Here is a 25,666-nt window from a genome sequence, read left to right on the forward strand (position 1 = left end):
CCTCACCACCCTCACTCTAAAGATCTTCTTCTCCAGCTCCAGTCTGACCCTGCTCTGCCTCAGCTTCAAACCATTCCCCCTTGTCCTGTCTCCAGACACCCTCATGAGAAGTCCCTCTGCAGCCTTCCTGGAGGATCCCTTCAGGTGTTGGCAGGCAGCTCTGAGGTCTCCTTAGAGCCTTCTCTTCCCCAGGCTGCACACCCCCAGCTCCCTCAGCCTGTCCCCACAGCAGAGGGGCTCCAGCCCTGGAATCATCCCTGTGACCCCCTTGGAGCTCCCTCCAACAGCTCCATGTCCTTCTCCTGAGGGCTCCAGAATCTGGGGGGCTGCTTTTCACCATCCCTTTGCCACAGCCCCAGGACTCCTCACTCTCTCCTCAGCAGCCTGGAGCGCTGCAGCTCACCCCCAGTGGCACCTGCACAGTCCCCCAGCCGTGCTGGTCGAGAGCTGCTGCAGACTGGGAGCCATCCCCCTCCACATCTGCTCTGCCCAGGGGCACAGCAGCACAGCCCTGCTCCTGGGGCACTCACAGTCAGGCTCCTGGGTGCCAGCCACCGACTGGGGCTTGGTTTGGTTGTTGTTTGGAGGGGGTGCAGGTTGGTTTTGGGGGGTGGGGGGAGTGTGGCAGCTTGTGGGTTTGATTGTGGGCCTGGCGGGGGGAGAGGAGGTGAGTGTGGGCTTGGGGGGGGAAGAGGAGGTGAGTGTGGGCTTGGGGGGGGGAAGAGGAGGTGAGTGTGGGCTTGTGGGGGGGAAGAGGAGGTGAGTGTGGGCTTGGGGGGGGATGAGGAGGTGAGTGTGGGCTTGGGGGGGGATGAGGAGGTGAGTGTGGGCTTGGGGGGGGGACGAGGAGGTGAGTGTGGGCTTGGGGGGGGGACGAGGAGGTGAGTGTGGGCTTGGGGGGGGGACGAGGAGGTGAGTGTGGGCTTGGGGGGGGAAGAGGAGGTGAGTGTGGGCTTGGGGGGTGGAAGAGGAGGTGAGTGTGGGCTTGGGGGGTGGAAGAGGAGGTGAGTGTGAGCTTGGGGGGTGGAAGAGGAGGTGAGTGTGAGCTTGGGGGGTGGAAGAGGAGGTGAGTGTGGGCTTGGGGGGGGGGACGAGGAGGTGAGTGTGGGCTTGGGGGGGGAAGAGGAGGTGAGTGTGGGCTTGGGGGGTGGAAGAGGAGGTGAGTGTGAGCTTGGGGGGTGGAAGAGGAGGTGAGTGTGGGTTTGGGGGGGGGGAAGAGGAGGTGAGTGTGGGCTTGTTTTTTTTCTTTGTTTTGGGGTTTTTCTTTCTTTCTTGTTCTGGGGTTTGTTTTTTTTCCCCCTTTCTTCTTTGAGGATTATTTTTTTCCTTTCTTGCTCTGGGGTTTGTTTGTTGTTGTTTCCCCCCCTCCCCCCCCTCCTCTTTCTTATTTGGAGGGGGAGTTTATTAACTGCGTGGTGGGCACAGGAACCTTAACCATCAGCAGAACACAGCTACAGCTGGGGCTAGGAGGAAACCAGGGACACAGGGGAAGTGCCAAGTGACCAACCACAGACAAGGTGACTGCCATGGATGCAAGCAGCTGGGCTCTGCTGCCAGCAGCTTGGTTACCTGCTTGTGAGCGTGGTCGTAGGAGTTGATGTGGTTGTCAAACTCCTGATGCTTTTGGTACTGCTTGTCACAGAGTTCACAGTAGAAGTTTGCTCTCAGGTCTTCCAAAGCCTTGGCAATTGCCTTCTCCTTGTCCACATAGTCCTGCAAAATTCATAGAATCACAGAATCAGACAGGTTGGAAAAGACCTCAGAGATCATCAGGTCCAAGCTGTCACCCAACACCTCCTGACAACTCAACCATGGCTCCAAGTGCCACATCCAATCCCCTCTTGAACACCTCCAGGGATGGGGACTCCACCACCTCCCTGGGCAGCACATTCCAGGGGCCAATTCCTCTGTCTGGGAAGAACTTTCTCCTCACCTCCAGCCTAAACCTCCCCTGGCACAGCTTGAGACTGTGTCCTCTTGTTCTGGTGCTGCTTGCCTGGGAGAAGAGACCAACCCCCACCTGGCTCCAACCTCCCTGCAGGGAGTTGCAGAGAGCAAGAAGGTCTCCCCTGAGCCTCCTCTTCTGCAGGCTAAGCAACCCCAGCTCCCTCAGCCTCTCCTCCCAGGGCTGTGCTCCAGACCCCTCCCCAGCTTTCTTGCCCTTCTCTGGACACCTTCAAGTCTCTCAATGTCCTTCTTAACCTGAGGAGCCCAGAACTGGAGACAGGACTCCAGGTGTGGCCTCAGCAGTGCTGAGCACAGGGCACAAGGACCTCCCTGCTCACCACACTCTTTCTGATGCAGGCCACCTGCACAACAAGCTGGGAGATGAAGGAGGCCTGCAGGGGCAAACAGGCCCTGAGAGAAAGCTCAGCATGCAGCAATCATTGTATTGATTGAGCTGATCAGGCTTTGCAGATTCCAAGGCATAAATCCCAGAACACAAAATCATTTCTGATGGCAAAGAATTTGAATATCATTGAGTCCAGCCCTTAAGCAACACTACCAAGTCCAATGGTAACCCATGGCCCTCAGCACCACAGCTCTGAGACCCCTTCAGGGATGGGGACTCCACCACTGCCCTGGGCAGCCTGGGCCAGAGCTTGACAACCCTTTTGGGGAAGAAATTGTTTCTCATGTCCAACCTAAAACCCCCCCCCAGCACAATTTGAGGCTGTTTCCTCTTACTCTGTCACTTATTACTAGGGAGAAGAGACCAACCCCAGCTGGCTCCAGCCTCCTCTCAGGGAGCAGTAGAGAGCAATGAGGTCTCCCCTCTGCCTCCTCTTCCCCAAACTAAACACCCCCAGCTCCCTCAGCTGCTCCTCCCCACCCCTGTTCTCCAGACCCTTCCCCCAGCTTGCTTGCCCTTCTCTGGCCCTGCTCCAGCCTCTCAATGTCCTTCTTGGAGAGAGAAGCCCAACACTGAACCCAGGATTCAAAGTGTGTCCTCACCAGTGCCTAGTACAGGAGCATGATCACTGCCCTGCTCCTGCTGACCACACCATTGCTGACCCATGCCAGGATGCTGGTGGCCTTCTTGGCCACCTGTGCCCATTGCTGGCTCATTTTCAACTGCTGTTAACCAACCCCCCCAGGTCCTTTTCCACTGGGCACTTTCCAGCCACTCTGCCCCCAGCCCGGAGTGTTCCTGGGGGTGCTGTGACCCAGGTGCAGCTCCCAGCCCTTGGCCTTGCTGAACCTGATCCCTCTGGCATTTATTTAGCCATTGATCCAGCCTGGCCAGGCCCCTGTGTAGAGCCTCTGAAGGTAACTTTGCAACAGCACCAAGCTAGCTGTGACTCAGCCTGCTCCCACAGGCCACCAGGCTGCCCTCAGCAGAGGATCAGAAGCAGACTGCTCGCAGACAGCCACTGAACGCTGCAGGAGGATGCTCTGAGATAAAAGGAGAGGCTCCAAGCCTTGAGCTCACACAAACAAACTGGCAGCTGCCTGCTTGGATAAGATGTGCACAATATGCCTCAAACCAGGGAAGAGCTTTGGGAACAGAACCCCAGAACTTTAACTGCTGCTGCTTCCCCCAGCTTGAGCGCTAACAGATGTCTGCTGCAGCTCAGCCTGCCAGCAGCTCAACAGGAGGGACTCAGACCTGTGGCTGGAGAAGCTCAGCTCAGAAAGCTCTGGGCTTGGATCACAGCACTGTCCCCACACAGTGACACCCTCCCTGGAGAGATGCTGCCCACTGAGCACAGCTCAGACACAGCAGTGGCACCAGAAGTGGGTGCAGGTGGCTGCCATCTAACAGAAGAGGGGAAGGGACATCAGCTCGGGAGAGCAGGCAGTGCTTCCTTCTTCCCCTGATACAGAACCAGTGAATTGTTTTGCTTGGAAAAGACCTTTCAGATCCTCCAGTCCAACACTACCACAGCATTGTCAGGGCACCACTAAACCACAGCCCTCAGCATCACACCTCTACAGCCCTGAAACCCCACCACTGCCCTGGGCAGCCTTGATAACCCTCAAGGGGAAGAAATTGTTCCTCATGTCCAGCCTAAAACTCCCCTGGAGCAACTTCAGGTCATTTCCTCTTGTCCTATCACTTTTCCTTGGCAGAAAAGACCAACCCCCACCTGGCTCCCACCTCCTTTCAGGGAGCTGTAGAGAGTAATGAGGTCTCAGAGCCACAAGGGCTCTGAACTGCACCTGGCACCAAGAGACTCTCACACACCAGGAGGATGCTCCAGGGCCTGGCAGCCCTGCCATGGGAGGAGAGGCTGAGAGAGCTGAGGGTGTTCAGCCTTGAGAAGTCTCAGGGGAGACCTTCTTGCCATGGACAAGCACTGAAAGGGTGGCTACCAGGAGGATGCAGACTCCCTCCTCACAAGGAGTCCCTTGGAGAAGACAAGAGGTGATGAGGAGAAGTTACTGCTGGGGACATTCCCATGGGACTGCAGATGGAAAGGTTTGGCCATGAGCACAGCCAGAGGCTGGAATCATCTCCCAGGGGAGGTGGTGGAGTCCCCTGCATGGGACAGTTGTCAGCCTCAGCTTGCCAGGCTGCTGGGCCAGAACCATCACCCAGCAAGCTTGGACCAGGTGATCCTTGGGGTCCCTTCCAAGCTGGCATTCCATGACCACCAGGTCTAAGCAGCCTCTTCCTCTAGCCAGGTGCTTTCAGTGACAACCCCTCCAGCCAAATTAATCCAACACAGCACTGCTGGGAAGGAAGCAGGGGCAGGTTTACCTTACCAGGGTGGAAACACTTCCACTGCTGTGAGCTAACCCCCCTACAGCTGCTGCAGCATGAGGCAGGCTGTGCTCACACAGCACACCACACACAGCTCTTCACCAGCTGCACTGCACTGGGATAAAGAGAAATGAGGGGAGGGAAAACAAACACCTAACACTTGAGGGATCAGAGAGTTAAAGTGGGTGGCAGTGTTGCTCTGCAAAGACATCTGGCCAGGCTGCATCCATGGGCTGAGGACAGCTGAATGAGGTTCAGCAAGGCCAAGTGCTGGGTCACAATAACCCCATGAATGCTCCAGGCTGGGGGCAGAGTGGCTGGAAACTGTCCAGTGGAAAAGGACCTGGGGGGGGTTGGTTAACAGCAGTTGAAACTGAGCCAGCAATGGGCACAGGTGGCCAAGAAGGCTACCAGCATCCTGGCATGGATCAGCAAGAGTGAGGCCAGCAGGAGCAGGGCAGTGACTCTGCCCCCCTGCACTGGGCACTGCTGAGACAACAGCTCAAGTCCTGGGTTCAGTTTTGGGTTTCTCTCTCCAAGAAGGACATTGAGAGGCTGGAGCAGGTCCAGAGAAGGGCAAGCAAGCTGGGGAAGGGTCTGGCGAACAGGGGTGGGGAGGAGCAGCTGAGGGACCTGAGGTCATTCAGCTGGAGTGAAGGAGGCAGAGGGGAGACCTCATTGCTCTCCACAGCTCCCTGGAAGGAGGCTGCAGCCAGGTGGGGGGTGGGCTCTGCTCCCCAGTATCAGGTGACAGGAGGAGAGGAAATGGCCTGAAATTGTGCCAGGGGAGGCTTAGGTTGGAGAGGAGAAGAAATTTCTTTGCTGCAAGAGTGGTCAGGGATTGGAAGAGGCTGCCCAGGGAGGTGGTGGAGTCCCCACCCCTGGAGGTGTTCCAGAAACCTGTGGCCATGGTGGTGCTGGGCTGGCAGCTGGACTGGATGATCCTGGGGGGCCTTCCCAACCCAAGCAATTCCATCACTCTACAAACTTCTACCTGGCATCATCCTGGCAGGAGCCAGCACACATTTAAAGAAGATAAACCCTGCAAGCCTTTTTTCCTTTGGATTTAAGACCTTGCTCCAGGCACTGTGGTTGATCTCCCAGGTACCACATCACATTTCCACCAAAACCAAGGCTGCTGAGCTTGTCTGCTCCAATGCAAAACCACTTTCAACACCCCAAGGGCCAGGAGGGGAGAGGGGAATACATCTGAAGAGTTCAGCTGCTAAGAGGGTTTTTGTTTCCATTTAGAGCCCTGTCCACCTTCTGCATAAAGAATCTGTTTCAAGTTCCTGCTTCCATCCATTACCAGAGGCCCTTCTTATGGTGAGGATGAAACACATCAGCAAAACTGTCTGGAGGTTTGAGGAGGCTGAAGCAGGTCCCCAGGAAGGGAAGAATGGGAAAGAGAGCAGCGTGAGCCTGGCTGAGCAACGAGGTCTGAAGTTCCTCTGGAGCCCCGACCAAGCTTCCTGCAGCATGTGCAGGGCTCTTTCAGAAAGCATCCTGTGGCTCCACAATGAAAACACAGCCCTGGGAGCGATCAGAGGCTCTACAAAAGGGAGGAATTAAAGGCCATTTCTTGGTTGCAGAGTTATCTGCCGTGCCTTTGAGACTGCCTGAATGCTTCATCAGGATGCGGCCACAGTTGGCAGTTGCATAATGGCCTCCTGCGGAGCCAGGGGAAAACGACTCCTGCCGAGGGTTTTTTTTTCACAGATTCATACAGAATCGGGCAAGCCCAAGGACAGGGCCTCGCCAGGGAAGCCCACCAGAGCTGGGAGAGGCTGCTGCTGCTGCTCAGACAGCCTGAGAAGCTGTGCTGAGGAAGGGCAGCAGGGCAAACCTGCCTCAGACGGCAGCGCAGCTTCTACAGCCAGGCGGGAAAGGCTGAGAGGATCCGGAGCGCTGTGGCCAGCTCTGGGGCCCCCAGCACAAGAAGGTCGGTGGCAGGCTGAACATGAGCCTGCAGTGTGCCCAGGCAGCCAAGAAGGCCAATGGCATCCTGGCCTGCAGCAGGAAGAGTGTGGCCAGCAGGAGCAGGGAGGTCATTCTGCCCCTGTACACTGCACTGGTTAGGCTGCACCTCCAGTCCTGTGTCCAATTCTGGGCCCCTCAGTTTAGGAAGGAGGAGGACTTGCTGGAGCATGTCCAGAGAAGGTCAATGAAGTTGGGGAGGGGTCTGGAGCACAGCCCTGGGAGGAGAGGCTGAGGGAGCTGGGGTTGCTTAGCCTGCAGAAGAGGAGGCTCAGGGGAGACCTTCTTGCTCTCTGCAACTCCCTGAAGGGAGGTTGGAGCCAGGTGGGGGTTGGTCTCTTCTCCCAGCCAAGCAGCACCAGAACAAGAGGACACAGTCTCAGGCTGTGCCAGGGGAGGCTTAGGCTGGAGGTGAGGAGAAAGTTCTTCCCAGACAGAGGAATTGGCCCCTGGAATGTGCTGCCCAGGGAGGTGGTGGAGTCCCCATCCCTGGAGGTGTTCAGGAGGAGACTTGCTGGGGTGCTTGGTGCCATGGGTTAGTTGTTTAGGTGGTGCTGGATTGGTTGATAGGTTGGACTCAATGATCTTGAAGGTCTCTTTCAACCTGGTTTATTCTATTCTATTCTATGGACCTGGAGCTGCTGGAGAGGCTCCAGAGGAAGACACAAAGAGGATCAGGGGCTGGAGAACATCCCCTATGGGAGAGTTGGGGCTGTTCAGCCTGGAGAAGAGAAGGCTCCAGGGAGACCTCAGAGCAGCCTTCCAGTACCTGAAGGGCTCCAGGAGAGCTGGGGAGGGACTTGGGACAAGGGCTGGGAGTGCCAGGCTGAAGAACAATGGCTTTGAGCTGGGAGAGGGCAGACTGAGACTGGAGTAAGAAACTGTTGAGAGTGAGGCTGGGGAGGCTCTGGCAGAGGCTGCCCAGGGAGGCTGGGGATGCCTCCTCCCTCCCTGAAGATGTTTAAAGCCAGGCTGGATAAGGCCCTGAGCAACCTGGGCTGGTGGGAGGTGTCCCTGCCCATGGCAGGGGGTTGGAACTGGATGAGCTTTGAGGTCCCTTCCAACTGAGACCATTCTGTGGTCCTCTGAAGCCCAACATCAACCCAACACTACCAAGGCCACTGCTAACCCACAGAATACAATCACAGAAGGGACCCTTTAAGGTCATCTTGCCCAACCCCTGCAGGGAGCAGGGACACCTTTAACTAGAGCAGGTTGCTCAGGGCCCCATCAAGGTTGACCTTGAATGTCTGCAGGGATGGGGACTTCACCATGTCCCTCAGCACCACATCTCCAGGGCTTTTCAATCCTTCCTGTGCTGAGGACTCCAGCCTGCTCCAGGACTGCACAACCCTTTGGGGAAAGAAATTGTTCCTCCTGTCCCAAGTGTCCCTGTGTGGCCAGGGCACTTCAGGGCATGGTCTAATGGCCATGGTGCTCTCAGGTTGATGGTTGGACTCAATGATCTGAGAGGCTTCTAAACCTCCCTGGAACAGCTTGAGGCCATTTCCTCTCATCCATAAATGACACTGCAGACCTGAGACACCTCCTTACCCCACACAGCTCACATGAGCTGCTACCAACCACTCTGACACCCACAAACACTCTGTGCCTGACAGCTGCTGCTGCCCAAGGGTGCCCAGCACGGAGGATCTGCTGCAGGGAAGGATCTGGCCTGCCAGAATGGCCAACAGCAGAGCCAAAGCTGCCCTTCACCATGTGCCAGCAGAGTGCCAGCCCACAGGAGAGTGGAGAGCATGGAAAGAGAAACATCAGGGATGTGGCTGAGGCCCCATCCCTGGAGACATTCAAGATGTGGCCCTGGGCAGCCTGATCTCATTGGAGATGTCCCTGCAGACTGCAGGGGGATTGGACAAGAGGACCTTTGAGAGCCCCTTCCACCCCAATGCAATCTGTGACTCCTCCCAGGAGAAGGTGCACCTGGATGTGGAGGAACCAGCTGGCACCAGCTGCAGAAGGCCACCCAGGAGCACAGTGGTACTTCAAAGTGTGCCAGAGGAGATGGTTAACTGCCTTCAGCTCCAGTCTAATCAGTAGCTGTGAAGGGCATCACAATGGCCTTTGGTTTTCAGATGAAGAAATACAGCAGCAGTGCACTGAGCAAGCCAAAGGCTCAGCCTCAGCAAAGGGATAAAGGCTTGAAAATGGAAGAGGGAGACTCAGACTGGAGAGAAGGGAGAAATAATTGATGCTGAGGGTGGGGAGAGCCTGGCCCAGGCTGCCCAGAGAGCTGGGAGCTGCCCCATGCCTGGCACCACTGCAGGGGAGGCTGTTTGGGGCTGTGAGCAGCCTGCTGTGGCTGGGGCTGTCCCTGCTGGCTGCAGGGGCTTGGACTGCATGACCTTACAGAACTGTTTGGGTTGGAAAAGGCCTCCAAGATCATCCAGTCCAACTGTCAACCCAACCCCACCATGGCCATCAGACCACAGCCCCAAGGGCCATGGCCACAGGTTTCTGGAACACCTCCAGGCATGGGGACTCCACCACCTCCCTGGGCAGCCTGTGCCAGGCCCTGACCACCCCTGCAGAAAACAATGCTTTCCTCTCTCCAACCTAAGCCTCCCCTGGCACCACCCCAGGCTATTTCCTCTCCTTATACCACCTGAGACTAGGGAGAAGAGCCCAACCCCCACCTGGCTCCAACCACCTTCCAGGGAGCTGTGGAGAGCAATGAGGTCTCCCTCAGCCTCCTTAACTCCAGGCTGAACACCCCCAGCTCCCTCAGCTGCTCCTCCCCAGCCCTCTTCTCCAGACCCTTCCCCAGCTTTGCCACCCTTTGTGTCCCTTCCACCTCAAACCATTCTGGAGCAACCACCTCCAAAACCCCTCTGGAGAGCAGGCTGCCCAAGCTGCTGGGCTCATTAACTGCTGGAGCAGTGGAATGGAATTTCCAATCTGCCAGGAGTTAGCTTACATTTTAATGGGATTTAAACTCCTTTCCCATTATTCCTTCAAGAATTAAAATGTATGCAAACCCAGCACTTGATCCTGCTGTCTGGGGCTGCTCTTCAACCCTGGTGCCCCTTAAATCTCAGCACAATTTAACAAGCAGGCATTCCCAAGCCTGGCTTCTGTGCTTTCCAGGCTGGTAAGCAGGAGAGTGGATTAAAGGAGCAGCAAAGGCTGCACAGAAACCAGGTGACAACTAATCCAAGAGAGCCCCAACATGTCACACTCACAGGCAGCACCATGGAGTGAGCTGTTATCACTCAGAAGGTAACAGCCTTTGGCTCACAAAGCCCTCCATGGGCTCTGCAAAGCCCATGGAGATGCAGAATGTGCTGCTCAGTTTTAATGCTGCCTGAGAACTTCACAGAATGGCTCAGGTTGGAAGGGACCTCAGAGATCTACCTCAAAGTCCCTGCCACAGGCAGGGACTCCTCTCAACCAGACTTGGTTGCTCAAGGCTCCATGCACTCCAGTCTTGAATACCTCCAGGGAGGAGGCAGCCACAGCCACTCTGGGCAGCCTGTGACAGAGCCTCTCCACCCTTGCACTGCAGAGCATCTTCCTCAGCTCCAGACTAACCCTGCTCTGCCTCAGCTTCAAACCATTTCCCCTTGTTCTGTCTCCAGAGACCTTCAGGAAAGGTTCCTCTGCATCCTGCCTGGAGGATACCTTCAGGCACTGGCAGGCAGCTCGGAGGTCCCCCTGGAGTCTTCTCTTCCCCAGACTGATCACCCCCAGCTCCCTCAGCCTGTGCTCACAGCAGAGCTGCTCCAGCTCTTGAATCATCTTTGTGGCCTCCCCTGAACTCACTCCAGCAGCTCTGTGTCCTTCTTGTGCTGAACTGGAGGCAGGATTGGAGGACCTGAGCAGAGTGAAGGGACAGAATCTCCTCTCCTGCCCTGCTGCCCACACTCCTCTGGCAGCAGCCCAGCACACAGCTGCCTGCTGGGCTGCAGGAGGCCACTGCTGGCTCTTCTGAAGAGACAGAGCCCATGGATGTCTGCAGCCTGGGGCCATGTAGTGCCTCTCCTCAAAGCAAGCAGGATTATGGAGCACTATCACACTGCACTGCTTGCTTAGTAACAGCCCAAGATCTACTCCCCTTCCAGCTGACAACTGCCCACTGCAGCTGCAGATTCTGCACTGGAAATGTGGCAGGTTCACTACAGAAAGTTGGCAGCCCCAAGGCTAGGGAAGGAAATGTCCTGCTTAGCCCAGGACTGGTCTTTCCACAACAGGAGGGAAGCACACAAAGGAAGCCCTGCTGTTATCCTGTAGCTCTTCAGCAGCTAAGCCAACACCAAGGTTAATTCCAGGAAGTGAACACCACCTTTGTTAAAACAAATAACCAGAGAGCCACTGAATCATCTGGGTGGGAAACAGCCTTCAAGAACATCCAGTCCAAGCCTTACCCCAGCACTGCCAGGGCACCACCAACCCCTGGCCCTCAGCACCACACCTGCAAGGCTCTGAAACCCCTCCAGGCATGGGGTCTCCACCACTGCCCTGGGCAGCCTGGGCCAGGCCTTGACAACCCTTAAGGGGAAGAAGTTGTTCCTCATGTCCAACCTGAACCTCCCCTGGGGCAACTTGAGGCTCTTTCTCCAGGCTGAGCAACCCCAGTTCCCTCAGCTGCTCCCCACCAGCCCTACTCTCCAGACCCTTCCCCAGCTTTGTTGTCCTTCTCTGGACCTGCTCCAGCCTCTCAATGTCCTCCTTAGAGTGAGGGATCCAAAACTGAACCCAGTACTTAAGGTGCAGCCTCATCAGTGCCCAGTAGAGGCACATGATCACTTCCCAACATTGCTGATCCAGGCCAGGATGCTGTTGGCCTTCTTGGTCACCTGGGTACACACACACTGGCTTGTCTGCCAGTGCCAACTGCCTGCCTGCACCCCCAGGTTCTTTTCCACTTCCCAGCTACTCTGCCCAGGCCTGGAGCATTCACAGGGTTGCTGTTACCACTGGTTGGACTCCACGACCGTAAAGGTCTTTTATGACCAAAACAATTCCATGACTGTAAAGTGCAGGACTGGGCACTTGACCTCGTTGAACCTCATCCCATTGACCTCAGCTAACAGAGGGCAGCCTTCCTGCCCTCCAGCACATCAACACTTACACTCAATTTGGTGTCACCTGCAAGCAACCATCAACACCCACAAAGGCCAGGAGCTTGCTTCCACCACCGTTCCCGCAGCTAAACCAGCTGGCTGTGTCCCATCAGGACCCACCCCCTCTGCCTTCAGCCCACAGCATTCTCCCATGCAGCCCACAGCAGCTTTGCAGTTGATGTCCCCATTTCTGTACCTTGTACTTCTGCCTCAGCTCCTCGGTGTCTTCTTTCTCCACCTCCAGCACACGCCTCCGCTCGGTGGCATCTTCGGCGTAGTCAAGCTTGGTACGTTAAAAGGGGGGGGGGGGGGAAAGCAGCAGAGATGTGATTTGTCCCCTCAATACCCTGCACTGCTCAGCCTGCCAGAGCCTGCAGTTTGAAGGAGGTGAGCTTTGAGGCAGCAGCTTTGCTCCCTGCACTTGCTTCTCCCTGCTCTGCCACCCCCCGGTGCAGCCCACAGGCAGTGCGCTTTGTTACGCCTCCCAGGTGGAGGCTCTCGCAGGCCTGGCCCTGGCCAGCAGCCACTACAGCAAAGTGGCAAAGCCCAGGAACTCCAGATTCACAGAACCATGGAAAGGGATGGGTTGGAAGAGACCTTGAAGATCATCCAGTTCCAACCCAGCTGCTGTGCACAGGCAAGGACACCCCCCACCAGCCCAGCTTGCTCATCCAGCCTGGCCTTCAACACCTCCAGGGAGGAGGCAGCCACAGCCCCCCTGGGCAGCCAGTGCCAGAGTCTCCCCAGCCCCACTCTAAATGATTTCTTCCTAATCTCCAGTCTCCATCTCCCCTTTTCCAGCTCAAAGCTGCTGCCTCTCATCCTTGGCCAAAGTCCCTCCCCAGCTCTCCTTCAGCTCCCTTCAGGTACTGGGAAGCTGCTCTGAGGTCTCCCTGGAGCCTCCTCCTCTCCAGGCTGAACAGCCCCAACTCTCCCAGCCTGTCCCCACAGATGGCACCCAGAACTCCAGCACCCAGGGCTTAACAGTGTGTGTGTGTGCTGTGAGGAGAGCTTTCTGACTTGTGTGGATCCAGGAGGAAGTTTTTCCTTTACCTTTGAAGCACAAGCTCTTAACTTCTTCCCTACCACCTCCCCGAGAGCCATGCAAGGGGCGTCAGGGCGCAGGGCTCAGCTGCTTACCTCCATCTCCATCCGCCCCATGCCCATGACATCGTACTTGACGACGATAGGGATGGGATCTGTCCTCCCTGTAAGAGGAACACACACAGGGGTGGTCAGCAGGCTGGCTCCTCACCACAGCTCGCTTGACACATTGGGTTTGGGTGGTTAGAGATCTTGCCTTGGAGTGCAGAGACCAGAAAGCTACAGTGAACCAAACACGAGCCATTCTCACAGCTTACAGACAAACCTGCTTCTCAGCTCCAGGCTGCTCCCAGCCCCACCTTCCCTCCCCCCCACCGCTGCTGCCAAATGGTCACTTTCTGAACATTAACTGGTGACAGGCAATATTCTCCTGGTTAATGTTCAAGTCCTAGGGGGAGGGCTGGCAACAAAGCAAAACCCTTCCCCTCCGTGCTTCCACCTGAGGCAATGCAGACTCCTCAGCTTCTGCTCCCAAAGCTCTTCGATACATTTCCCCTGCCCTCCCCCATTAATACATCCATTAGGACTTTTCCTGGCAGAGCTGTGGAAGTCTCCCCTCCCACCAAGTTTTGCCCCACCCCAGGGGTGAGGAAAGCTGGCAGAGGAGCCAAACTTCTCCCCTCCCCGCCCCAACCCCTAATCGACCATCGAGGGCAGGTGGTGGAGCAGCTGCTCCCCCACCCCCCAGGCTCCCAAGCTAGCTGCTCAAGCACCGGTTGTGCCACTGGTAAGCTGTGAAAAGGACTGGTAGCGAAGAAAATTGACTTGGAACTAATCAAACTAGGCTGGAGATTTTTTTTTTTATTTGTTTGAAAGGAGGAAAAAAAAAAAAAAGAGGAAAAAAGGAGAGGGGGGAAAAAAAAAAGACAACCCCCCCAAAAAAACCCAAACATCTTTAATCCACTCATAACCAGCCAAACAAAGCATAAATGGGGCAGACAAGCACTTTACTACCACAGCTTTTGAGGGGAGGAGGGCAAGGGGGGGGGGTTGGTATTGTTCTCATTCTGGTTTGGTTTTGTTACATCACAACTGGCTCTGGGTTGTGATGTAAGGCCCCTGAGGAAAGTACTTACCTGCCGCGGAGGGGGGACCTTGAGTGAGAAAACAGAGTGTTTACTGCCCTGGTTATTGCTCTGGGGTCGGTGTAAACAACTGCTTTGTTATACACACAGACACAGCTCTTATACCTTTGGGCTAAAAGACCTCCAAAAGCTTTGCGTCAGGCCGAAGGTATTCCCCTGCCGGCCACAGGCAGGACAGGATCGAGGCTTTCAAAGGGCCTCCAAAACGTCTCTCTGGGCATCGATTCTCTTCTCCCAAGAGCTGCTTGAGCTCTGCTATGAGAGGCAGGCAGAGCGCTCAGAGGGAAGCTGCTCAGATCAGGTTTGTCTTTCGTGAACTCCTCAAGGCCAGAAGTAGGTTTTGGCTTCCAGAAAACAAATCCACTCCCTTCATCACAGCCTCACAGAACGGTTTGGGCTGGAAGGGACCTCCAGAGGTCATCCAGTCCAAGCCCCTGCAGTGAGGCTGGGCTAATCACCCAGCCAGTTCCACCTAAGCCATCAATTCCATGTCATTAAACATCACTTTTGTTTAGATGCCCACACATTTGATGGGCAGGGACCCACCAAAACCAGCTCTCCCCTTGATCCACAGCAGCTTTGCCTTTGGTTTGGGGGAAGTGCTGTGGGTCTGGAAGCTCTTCTCTTAAGCCCAAAGGTATAAGAAGGGAAGCAGTGACTGCAAGTTTTAGCAAAAGGACCAAATCAAAGACAGGTTATAAAAATGACTTCCTAAGTGCAATGTCACTGTCACAACGACTCAGCCAGGGATCTACTGGTCAGGGGGGGACCCAAATGGATTGGTTGGCAGCAAGGGCCAACAATTTATCATTTTTCTTTTTGGTTGTTTTCCTTCCATTTTTTTCTTTCAATTTTAAGCTTTTTTAAATTTATCTGTTCTCTTCAGTTTACTTTTTCTTAAGAAGCTTTCCTGCTCTCCTTCCCTCTTCCCCTTCCCAGGCTCTCCTTCCCTCTTCCCCTTCCCAGGCTCTCCTTCCCTCTTCCCCTTCCCAGGCTCTCCTTCCCTCTTCCCCTTCCCAGGCTCTCCTTCCCTCTTCCCCTTCCCAGGCTCTCCTTTTTTTTTTCCATAGCCTTTTTTCAAAGCTTTTCTTTTCCAAAACTTTTCCTCTTTTTTCCCCAAAGCTTTTCTTCTTTGTGGTTTAAAATATTGCCTTTCTCCCCTTTTCCTTCTTCCTCCCCTTTCTCCCCTTTTCCTTCTTCCTCCCCTTTCTCCCCTTTTCCTTCTTCCTCCCCTTTCTCCCCTTTTCCTTCTTCCTCCCCTTTCTCCCCTTTTCCTTCTTCCTCCCCTTTTCCTTCTTCCTCCCCTTTTCCTTCTTCCTCCCCTTTCTCCCCTTTTCCTTCTTCCTCCCCTTTCTCCCCTTTTCCTTCTTCCTCCCCTTTCTCCCCTTTCCTTCTTCCTCCCCTTTCCTCCCTTTCCTTCTTCCTCCCCTTTCTCCCCTTTCCTTCTTCCTCCCCTTTCCTCCCTTTCCTTCTTCCTCCCCTTTCCTCCCTTTCCTTCTTCCTCCCCTTTCCTCCCTTTCCTTCTTCCTCCCCTTTCTCCCCCTTCCTTCTTCCTCCCCTTTCTCCCCTTTCCTTCTTCCTCCCCTTTCTCCCCTTTCCTTCTTCCTCCCCTTTCTCCCCTTTCCTTCTTCCTCCCCTTTCTCCCCTTTCCTTCTTCCTCCCCTTTCTCCCCTTTCCTTCTTCCTCCCCTTTCTGCCCATTCCTTCTTCCTCCCCTTTCTGCCCTTTCCTTCTTCCTCCCCTTTCTCCCCTTTCCTTCTTCCTCCCCTTTCTCCCCTTTCCTTCTTCCTCCCCTTTCTCCCCTTTCCTTCTTCCTCCCCTTTCTCCCCTTTCCTTCTTCCTCCCCTTTCTCCCCTTTCCTTCTTCCTCCCCTTTCTCCCCTTTCCTTCTTCCTCCCCTTTTTCTCCAAAGCTTCTCTTTGTTGTGGTTTCTGTTTCCCCAAACTTTCTTTCTTCAAATATTTTCTCTTTTTTTCCCTTCTATTTTTGTTCTCTTTTTCCCCAGAGCTTTTCTTTTTTTTCCCAAAGCTCTTCATTTTTCTGTTTTGTTTTTTTTTTCCCCCAAGCTTTTATTTTTTTTTCTTTCCTTTTCTGTTTCTTTTTTCCAAAGCTTTTCTTGGTTTTTTTTCCCCCATTCTTTTTCTTTTCCTTTTATTTTTCCCCTCTTTTTCCCCCCCAAAGCTTTTCTTCTTTCCTTTTTATTTCTTGCCTTTTTTTCCCCCAAAGCTTTTCTTTTTTGTTCTTTTTTTTCCCCCAACCTTTTTTCCCACCCAACCTTTTTTTTTCTCCTTCTATTTTTTTTCTCTCTTTTTTTCCCCCCAAAACGTGTTTTTTTGTGGTTTTTTTTTCCCCCTGCCTTTTTAAATTTCTTTTTTCTTTCCTTTCTTTTTTTTTTTTCAGGGGGTGTCTCTCCACCAACAGAGACTCTCCAAAGCTGCCTCATTGCCCTGGTAAACCCCTGTGTACAGAACAATGCATCGGATGCTTTTTGCCTTCTAAGGCAGTCAAAGCTTTTGGGTTGGGAGGGTTTTGGGTTGAGAGGGAAGGGTTTGGGTGGGGGGGGTTGGGTTGAGAGGGAAGGGTTTGGGTGGGGGTTTTGGGTTGAGAGGGAAGGGTTTGGGTGGGGGTTTTGGGTTGAGAGGGAAGGGTTTGGGTGGGGGTTTTGGGTTGAGAGGGAAGGGTTTGGGTGGGGGTTTTGGGTTGAGAGGGAAGGGTTTGGGTGGGGGTTTTGGGTTGAGAGGGAAGGGTTTGGGTGGGGGTTTTGGGTTGAGAGGGAAGGGTTTGGGTGGGGGGGGTTGGGTTGAGAGGGAAGGGTTTGGGGGGGGTTGGGTTGAGAGGGAAGGGTTTGGGTGGGGGGGGTTGGGTTGAGAGGGAAGGGGTTGGGTGGGGGGGTTTGGGTTGAGAGGGAAGGGTTTGGGTGGGGGTTTTGGGTTGAGAGGGAAAGGTTTGGGGGGGGTTGGGTTGAGAGGGAAGAGTTTGGGGGGGGTTGGGTTGAGAGGGAAGAGTTTGGGGGGGGTTGGGTTGAGAGGGAAGGGTTTGGGGGGGGTTGGGTTGAGAGGGAAGGGTTTGGGGGGGGGTTGGGTTGAGAGGGAAGGGGTTGGGAAGGGGGGGGGTTGGGTTGAGAGGGAAGGGTTTGGCGGGGGGGGGTTGGGTTGAGAGGGAAGGGTTTGGGTGGTGGGTTTTGGGTTGAGAGGGAAGGGTTTGGCGGGGGGGGGGTTGGGTTGAGAGGGAGGCTTTTGGTTGGTTTTGTTTTTTGTTCAAAAGGCAAATCTACAGGGAAATTGCAGTAGCAAGTGCTAGCGCCCATTGTGTTGGGGGAGAGGGAGGCAGGGGGTGGGGAGGGAGGATAAAAATAACAAGCTAACAAAAAAAAAAAATCAAGGTTGGACAGTATTAGAAATTGACATTGAAACTGATTTTGGCAGTTCTAACACAAACAGAAACGATCCCTTCTTAGCCATACCCTTGGAATGAACAAGGATCAGACAAGTGTGCAGAAAGAAAGGAAAAAGGAAAAAAAGGGGGGGGGGGGGGGAGGAAATAAAGAAAAAAAAATAATGAAAAAAGACCAAGCAGAAGGATGATGGCTACAACAGAGAAAGTAAGCCTAACATATTGGTGCACTGATGACAAAAGGAAGTAATTCAGTCTGAAAATAAAAAATTACCACTGCTAAGTTTACCATCACCACAACAAGTCCAGGATCATAACGCTGTAAAAAAGAAACACCATTTGTTAGGCAGAAACCATCCGGGGCAGAAACAGGCCGTTTGCAGGAGGCAGGGAGGCAGGGTTAAAGAAAAAGAAGCAAAATAAGGAGGTTTCTTCCTCACCCCCTCCTCCTCCTCCTCCTCCACCCCATCACCATGCTTTGGGTTTTGTTTTTTTGCCCTGTGGAATCAGGGAGAGGGGAGGTGGTTTGGGGGGGGTTCTTTGGTGCTCGGAGATGGGGGTTCGGGGAAGGGTTGAGCTGCTGGGGATGACCCAGGTATGCAGGCAGCTTACAAAGGAAACCAGTCGGGATCTGAAGGCAGTCACAGATGCTTGGGGTCAAAGGCAGCTGTGTTTGCAGGTAAGAGGAGAATGCTCAGTGTGACAAGGGGTGCCTTTGTCTCGGACCCAACCGTCGTGGCCTGAGGAACGGAACACCGCGGCGGCTGCCCGGAGCGACGTCCAGGACCGAGCGCTCTGAGCTCGTAACACAGCTCCAGGCAGCAGTGCCCAGCCCCAGCCCTGGCACCAGGGCTCCAGCTGGGGCAGCAGGACCCACTGCTGGCCACAAGGTTGGGCATCAGGGCGAGAGGACTTCACTCTGTGTCCTAGGAAAGCCACTGCAGCAGAGGGGAAGGGAAAGGAGCAGGCTCGGTGCTGCCGAAGGGCCACCTCTCCCCCACGGGCTGCCAAGTGGGCTGGAGAACAGCCAAAGGGGGAAAAGGGACTTTTGAAGTTAAGCTCTTTAAGTTCTCCTTTCAAAGAACTTCCTCAAGACAATTTATTCCAGACCTGCTGTGGGCTCTCTCCCAGCACGTAACGTGGGGCTCGGACACTGCGGGGCCGGCAGGTTTCGGGCCGCTGCTGACCCTTCCTGGATGCACTGAGACACTCCAAAGGCAAAAGCTGAGCCTGGAGGGAAGGGCCAGAATTCCCAGGCTTTGTGCCACTATGCAGGGCTGCAGGCACTGACCCTCCCTGTACAGCAAATCATGCAGAACACAGAGCTGCAGCCATGCCCCTCCACCCCAGGAAATAGATTCTCCTCCTGACCCAGGTCACAAACTTTCCTTCCCTGACTGCTCACAGGCTACAAAGCCCAAACAAGAGAGGGTTAGTGCTTAGAAGACTTCCACAAAGGAGCAAACCTCTGTGGGGAGGACCAAGCATAAAGGATGGGGAAAGCAAACAGCTTGCACAGGAGCCACACCTTAGCAAATCCAAATCTCTTCAGGGAAATTACAGTTTCCTGCTTCAGCAATGAGAGGAGATTGCAGAGCTGACCACATCCACTTGGTTTGCTTACACAGTATCACCAAGGCTGGATAAGACCTCGAGGATCATCGAGTCCAACCTGTCTCCACAGACCTCATGACTAAACCATGGCACCAAGTGCCACATCCAATCCCCTCTTGAACCCCTCCAGGGATGGGGACTCCACCACCTCCCTGGGCAGCACATCCCAATGCCGAACGACTCTCTCGGTGAAGAACTTTCTCCTCACCTCGAGTCTAAACCTCCCCTGGCACAGCTTGAGACTGTGTCCTCTTGTTCTGGTGCTGCTTGCCTGGGAGAAGAGACCAACCCCTCTGCCTACAGAGCCAAGGAAAAAACCTTTCTCTCAGCTCATGAAAAACTGGTCACCTCCCAACACTCCCCAACAGCCACCACCCCTGTTCCTAGTGCCCCACACCTGCCTGGAGTCCTGCCTGCAGCAGGGAGCAGGCAGCACCGCGCTGGGCAGGTGTGGTGGGTTGAAAGGCCAACCCTTCCTTGCCTTGCTTCTCCAAACCCACTCCCTCCTGATGCACAAAGTCTGTGGAGAGGAGCAAAGAGCAGCCCCAGAAATGAACAAATGTTAACATAGAATTTAACACAGAATAAACCAGGTTGGAAGAGACCTTCAAGACCATCGAGTCCAACCCATCAACCAATCCAACACCACCTAAACAACTAACCCATGGCACCAAGCACCCCAGCAAGGCTCCTCCTGAACACCTCCAGTGATGGTGACTCCACCACCTCCCCAGGCAGCACATTCCAAAGGGCAATCACTCACTCTGTATAGAACTTCTTCCTAACATCCAACCTAAACCTCCCCTGGCACAGCCAGAGACTGTGTCCTCTTGTTCTGGTACTGGCTGCCTGGCAGAAGAGCCCAACCCCCACCTGGCTACAGCCTCCCTGCAGGGAGTTGCAGAGAGCAAGAAGGTCTCCCCTGAGCCTCCTCTTCTGCAGGCTAAGCAACCCCAGCTCCCTCAGCCTCTCCTCCCAGGGCTGTGTTCCAGACCCCTCCCCAGCTTTGTTGCTCTTCTCTGGACACCTTCCAGCAAGTCAACCTCCTTCCTAAACTGAGGGGCCCAGAACTGGACACAGGACTGGAGGTGCAGCCTAACCAGTGCAGTGTACAGGGGCAGCTAATCCCAGGGCTCTGGGGTTTGGTGTGCTGCACATGGAGGATGGCTGCCTGGCAGCTGCCAGGTGCATGCTCCAGCTCCGGACAAGGTTCTTCAGACCAGGACACTCCACCAGCTGGTCCTGCCCTCCGAGCCTGGCTGGGAACACTTGGTGCTGTCAACACCACTGATGGCTTTATCTCTTTTCATAAACAGTCCAACCTGGAAAAAAACACCACCACAGTTTTGCACTGACAATTTACAGACAAGAGAGCCCCTCCCTCCAGCAGCGTCAGGCACTGCAAGTGATTCATAGATTGGTTTGGGTTGCAAGGGACTTGAAAAATCATCCAGTTCCAACACCTCTGCCATGGGCAGGGACACCCCCCACCAGCCCAGCCTGCTCAAGGCCTCATCCAGCCTGGCCTTGATCATCTCCAGGGAGAAGGCAGCCACAGTTCCCTGGGCAACCTGTGCCAGAGTCTCTCCACTCCCACTCTGAAAAACTCCTTCCTCATCTCCAGTCTCAGTCTCCCCTCTCCCAGCTCAAAGCCATTGTTCCTCAGCCTGGCACTCCCAGCCCTTGGCAAAAGTCACAGTCTCACAGTATCACCAAGGTTGGAAGAGACCTCAAAGCTCATCGAGTCCAACCTGTCACCACAGACCTCATGGCTAGACCATGGCACCAAGTGCCACATCCAATCCCCTCCTGAACACCTCCAGGGATGGGGACTCCACCACCTCCCTGGGCAGCACATCCCAATGGCCAACAACTCTCTCTGGGAAGAACTTTCTCCTCACCTCCAGCCTAAACCTAAGCCTGGCACAGCTTGAGACTGTGTCCTCTTGTTCTGGTACTGGCTGCCTGGGAGAAGAGACCAACCCCCACCTGGCTCCAACCTCCCTGCAGGGAGTTGCAGAGAGCAAGAAGGTCTCCCCTGAGCCTCCTCTTCTGCAGGCTAAGCAACCCCAGCTCCCTCAGCCTCTCCTCCCAGGGCTGTGCTCCAGACCCCTCCCCAGCCTTGTTGCCCTCCTCTGGACACCTTCATGTGTCCCAATGTCCTTCTTAAACTGAGAGGCCCAGAACTGGACACAGGACTCAAGGTACTCAAGTCCTTCCCCAGCTCTCCTGCAGCCCCCTTCAGGTACTGGAAAGCTGCTCTAAGTTCTCCCTGGAGCCTTCTCTTCCCCAGGTTGAACAGTCCCAATTGTCCCAGCCTGTCCCCCACAGAGCACAAGATGTTCCTGAAGGTCTAATGGCAGAGAAAGATCAGGAAGCTCCCACTGAAAGAGAGATTGCACCCCCAAAAGTCTCTGTTACCACAGCTCAGTCTCAGTGCATCACTTCTGCAGAGCATGTGGGCACCAGAGGGGTGACAGAGCAGCCTTAATGCTGCCTGTGGTGTCAACACCTTCACAGAGATTCCTCCCAGGTACAACTTGGTGGGCTGCAATCCCAGCCTGATTGCTGTCACACTGCTCACAGGGGGAGAGCTGCATCAACTGGGAGTCTGGGGAAGACACAGACAGCAGGATGTGATCTCCCTCAGCACAAGGGACTTGGTCACCATCCTTGTGCCACAACCAAAACCAGAGCTGCTGTTGAGAGGAGCACCAGGAGGTCTGAATGGCTCTTGGAAAGGGCATCTACAGCAGGGGTTAGATACACAGCACTGGACAGCTTCTTGATCACATCCCCAGATCTGCTCTCATGGATTAGAGAGTCACAGAGTGCATCAGGTTGGAAGGGACCCTCAAAGGTCATCTTGTCCAAATGCCCTCAACTCACCAGGGACACCTCTAACCAGAGCAGGCTGCCCAGGGCCACATCCAGTCTGGACTCGAATGTCTCCAGGACAGGGTCTCAACCACATCCCTGGGCAGCCCATTCCAGTGTTCCACCATCCTCATTGTGCAGAACTGCCTCCTCATGTCCAATCTCAATGTGCCCTACTCCAGTTTCAAACCACTACCCCTCACCCTATCACTTCCAGCCCTTCTATAAAGTCCCACCCCAGCTCTCCTTTGGCCCCTTCACATACTGAAATGCAGCTCTAAGGTCACCCTGGAGCCTTCCTTCTTCCAGGCTGAACAGCCCCAACTCTCTCCCAGGCTGTGCCCACAGGAGAGGTGCTCCAGCCCTCTGAGCAGTTTTGAGGCCCCTGCAGTACAAACCCCGCTGCAGGAGGCTGAAGCCAGGCATCAACCCCCCCAGCAACACAGGGCACAGTCAGCACCCAGCTACAGCATCTCTGGGTGAGGTCAGGAGTCGCCGTGGTCGTGGCTGAGCTGCATTGTCACACAGCAGGGCTCCCCAACCTCTCTAAGCCTTCCTACCACATCTCAACAGCCCCCCAGCTGTCCTGTTGAAAACTCCAGACTCCTCAGCCAGTCCCTCCAAATGGGGGAGGAGGAGACTGACTAAGCTCTGGCGTGCTGTGCGATGCTCCTTGCTGGCTGGCAGTGACATTCTGCTCTCCAGCTCGCTGCAAGGAGCAGGCAAACAAACAAGGGTGACCTTTTATCTTGGTCTCCTTTGGGGCTCTGGATGTGTGAGCTCAGCCTGTTGATGTCAGATTGCTGGAAGGGGTCATGAACAATCAGATTCAAGTGAAGTCTGGAATGTCTGTCATCCTCTGTGACAGGCATCAAAGACCCAGCGAAGGGAAACCACTTTCCAGGCACCTAAAAACTCTGCTGTGAACTTCATCCTTACTGAGCAGGAGAGAAATGCCAAGCTAAAGACAAGTTACAAACACCCCAATCAGATGGAAAACTTGAAGAAAAGAGCTCAGAACTTCTTTAGCACACAAGCCAAAGGTGACACCTGCAGAAAAAAACCAAGCAGAGCTCCCTGAACTTCTGCAAGGGAGAGCACCTCCTGGAGTCTGGGTCAGATAGAGACTAGAGGTCAGGAAGGAATTCTTTAGTGAGGGTGGGGAGACTCTGGCACAGGTTGCCCAGGCAGGCTGTGGATGTCCCCTCCCTGGAGGTGTTGAAGGCCAGGTTGCATGAGACCTCAGGCAGCCTGGGCTGGTGGAAGGTGTCCCTGCCCATGGCAGGGGATTAGAACTAGATGACCTTCCAGGCTCTTTCCAGCCCAAAGCACTCTGTGGATCCCTCACCCAAATGATGCTGAACAGCACTGGTGAACACAGGAGATGTCAGGGGAAGAGCAGACACCCTGCTTGCTCTAGAATGACATCAGAGAGAAGAGCTGCTGGTTTACTTTATCTCAGGAAGCAGAGAGAGGGCTGAAGGGCCCTGTCTGATTTGTGCAGGGCCATGCTTAGTCACTTCCTACACACATCTTCCACAGCTTCATAAAGTTGCTTTAGCCTTACACAAAGGGCAGTGAGGCTGACACGAAGCCAAGGGTGTCTCTGTCACAACACACAGATGTGGCTGCAGGAAGAATGGCTTCACTGACTGCACACACTCAAGGAACCCAAAAAACTCCCCCCCACCACTCAAAGGAAGGATCCTGCACATTCAAAAGCAAACAAGGGGCAAGTTGCTGTCCCCAGAGGAGGGGGAACAAGTGGTGTCCCTGAGGGGTCTGTACTGGGACCAGTGCTGATCAATCTCTTCATCAATGCTACAGGTTGCCCCCAGTCTGTCTGCAGCATTGATGCCTGGTATCTTCATCAGTGCTACAGCCAGTGAGATTGGGGCATGCTCAGCAAGTGTGCAGCTGACACCAAGCTGAGTGGTGTGGTTGATAAGACTGAGGGATGGGATCCATCCAGAGGGACCTGGAGAGGTGGCATAAGGAGGACCTCGTGAGGTTCAAGAAGGCAAAGTGCACGGCCCTGCAGCTGGGTTGGGGCAACTCTTGGTATCAATCCAGGCTGGGGGCTGATGAGATTGAGAGCAGCCCTGCAGAGAAGGACTTGGGAGTGCTGGTGGGGGAGAAGCTGGACAGGAGCCAGCAGTGGGCACTGGCAGCACAGGAGGCCAAGGGCAGCCTGGGCTGCATCCAAAGCAGCACGCCCAGGGATGGGGAGAGGGAATGAGATGGTAAGAGCCTGGGCAGCTTGATCTAGTGTTGGAGGTGTCCCTGCTGACTGCAGGGGGTTGGACAAGATGACCTTTGAGTGTCCCTTACAACCCAGGGCAGTCTGTCAGCCTGCAGACCTCGCTCCAGGCCTGGGCCCTTGCGGCTTCCAACGCGAAGAGCGCAGCGATGCCAGCGCAGCGCGGCGAGGGCAGGCTCTCAGAGCCACCCTGCCTTTGCAAAGCTCACAGGAAAGCCTTGGGGTGCTGAACCCCTGCAGTGATTTATGGTGCAAGCACAAGTGTGGAAAGCCAGCTCCATGCCAGCCCTCGGGTTCCCGGGAGGACGTGCTCAGATACAAGGAGCTAAGGTGGTGTTCACATCCCTGCCTGGGCTACCACTGCAAACCCTTTCGTACTCCATGAAGCAAGGCACTGTCCAACTTCTCTTACCTTTCCCTGCCATATTTTCTTGTGTTTCACCCAAAGCTTCCAACCCCCCACCCCCCTCTCCCCAGAGAAAGGGAACAGTCCTTGTTTCCTCCCGGTGTTTCTCTCAGATGCTCATTGTTCCCTGCTCTCAAGGCCTGACAAACAGCCACACTCTGCCTGCCTTGGGGAGACCAAAGGAGGGAACCAATGGAAAAATCTATTCATGTGCTCACCACTTGGTGACCTGCTGACAGAGCCCAGTGTGCTGGAAGGAGTCCAGGGGAGGGCCAGGAGGAGGAGCAGGGGGCTGGAGCTGCTCTCCTGTGAGGACAAGCTGAGAGAGCTGGGGTTGTGCAGTGTGGAGAGGAGAAAGCTCCCAGGAGACCTCATTGTGGCCTTCCAGGATCTGAAGGGGGCTGCAGGAAAGCTGGGGAGGGACTTCTGAGGATGTCAGGGAGGGATAGGACTGGGGGGGATGGAGCAAAACTCAGATTGGCTGTGAGGAAGAAGTTGTTCCCCAGGAGGGTGGTGAGAGCCTGGCACAGGCTGCCCAGGGAGGTGGTGGAAGCCTCCTGCCTGGAGGTGTTTGCAGCCAGGCTGGAGGTGGCTGTGAGCAACCTGCTGTGGTGTGAGGTGTCCCTGCCCATGGCAGGGGGTTGGAGCTGCCTGAGCCTTGAGGTCCCTTCCAACCCTGACTATTCTGTGATTCTATCTTCTCCCCAACCTTTGCTATCCACAAAGAGCCAACTTCCTTCTCTGGGATGCACTGGCAGCATCCTCAGGCAGGCAGAGCCTGGAAGGAAGCCTGTGTGTAGCCTCCCACTGCTCTCCTCCTCCAGCCCTGGCAGGGAGGGGTTGGCATCTCCAGAGCAGCCCAGACCACGGTGCAGTGTGGCTGGGCACAGCATGGTCCTGGCTCTCTGCAGCCCTGCTGGAGCTCAGGCCTCCACATGAAGATCACCTCGCTGACAGTTCTATGATTCAAGACCTCTGCAATCAAACCCTGAGCTTATTTCTGCAGTTCAAACCCTGAGCTTAGTTCCCCACACCGCAGCTGCCAAGCGATCGCGTTGGCCACTGTTCCTGGAAGGGGCAAAGCTCTGCTTACTGCTGCTGCTGCCATCTAGAGAAGCCAGCACCCAGCAAACAGCCTGCAGCACCCATGGCCACCTGACACA

At 55.0% G+C, this 25,666-nt stretch overlaps 1 protein-coding gene across 5 annotated transcripts in view; it reads right to left on the bottom strand.

Moving 5' to 3' along the window:
- The window catches only part of GPATCH8 (G-patch domain containing 8), a 95,763-nt gene that overhangs the window by 19,206 nt on the left and 50,891 nt on the right, over nucleotides 1-25,666 (bottom strand). For 4 of the 5 annotated variants that reach the window (XM_054176978.1, XM_054176979.1, XM_054176981.1 and 1 more), the window contains 3 exons: nucleotides 12,907-12,974; nucleotides 11,963-12,049; nucleotides 1,570-1,713 (listed from right to left, as the gene is read on the bottom strand). In XM_054176978.1, the coding sequence (XP_054032953.1) occupies nucleotides 1,570-1,713; nucleotides 11,963-12,049; nucleotides 12,907-12,974 (299 nt within the window). Of the gene's footprint in view, nucleotides 1-1,569; nucleotides 1,714-11,962; nucleotides 12,050-12,906; nucleotides 12,975-17,620; nucleotides 17,666-25,666 lie in introns of all 5 variants that reach the window. The other variant, XM_054176980.1, reaches the window with a different exon arrangement.

Source organism: Dryobates pubescens, chromosome 36 (genome assembly GCF_014839835.1).
Source record: "Dryobates pubescens isolate bDryPub1 chromosome 36, bDryPub1.pri, whole genome shotgun sequence".
Lineage (NCBI taxonomy): Eukaryota > Metazoa > Chordata > Aves > Piciformes > Picidae > Dryobates > Dryobates pubescens.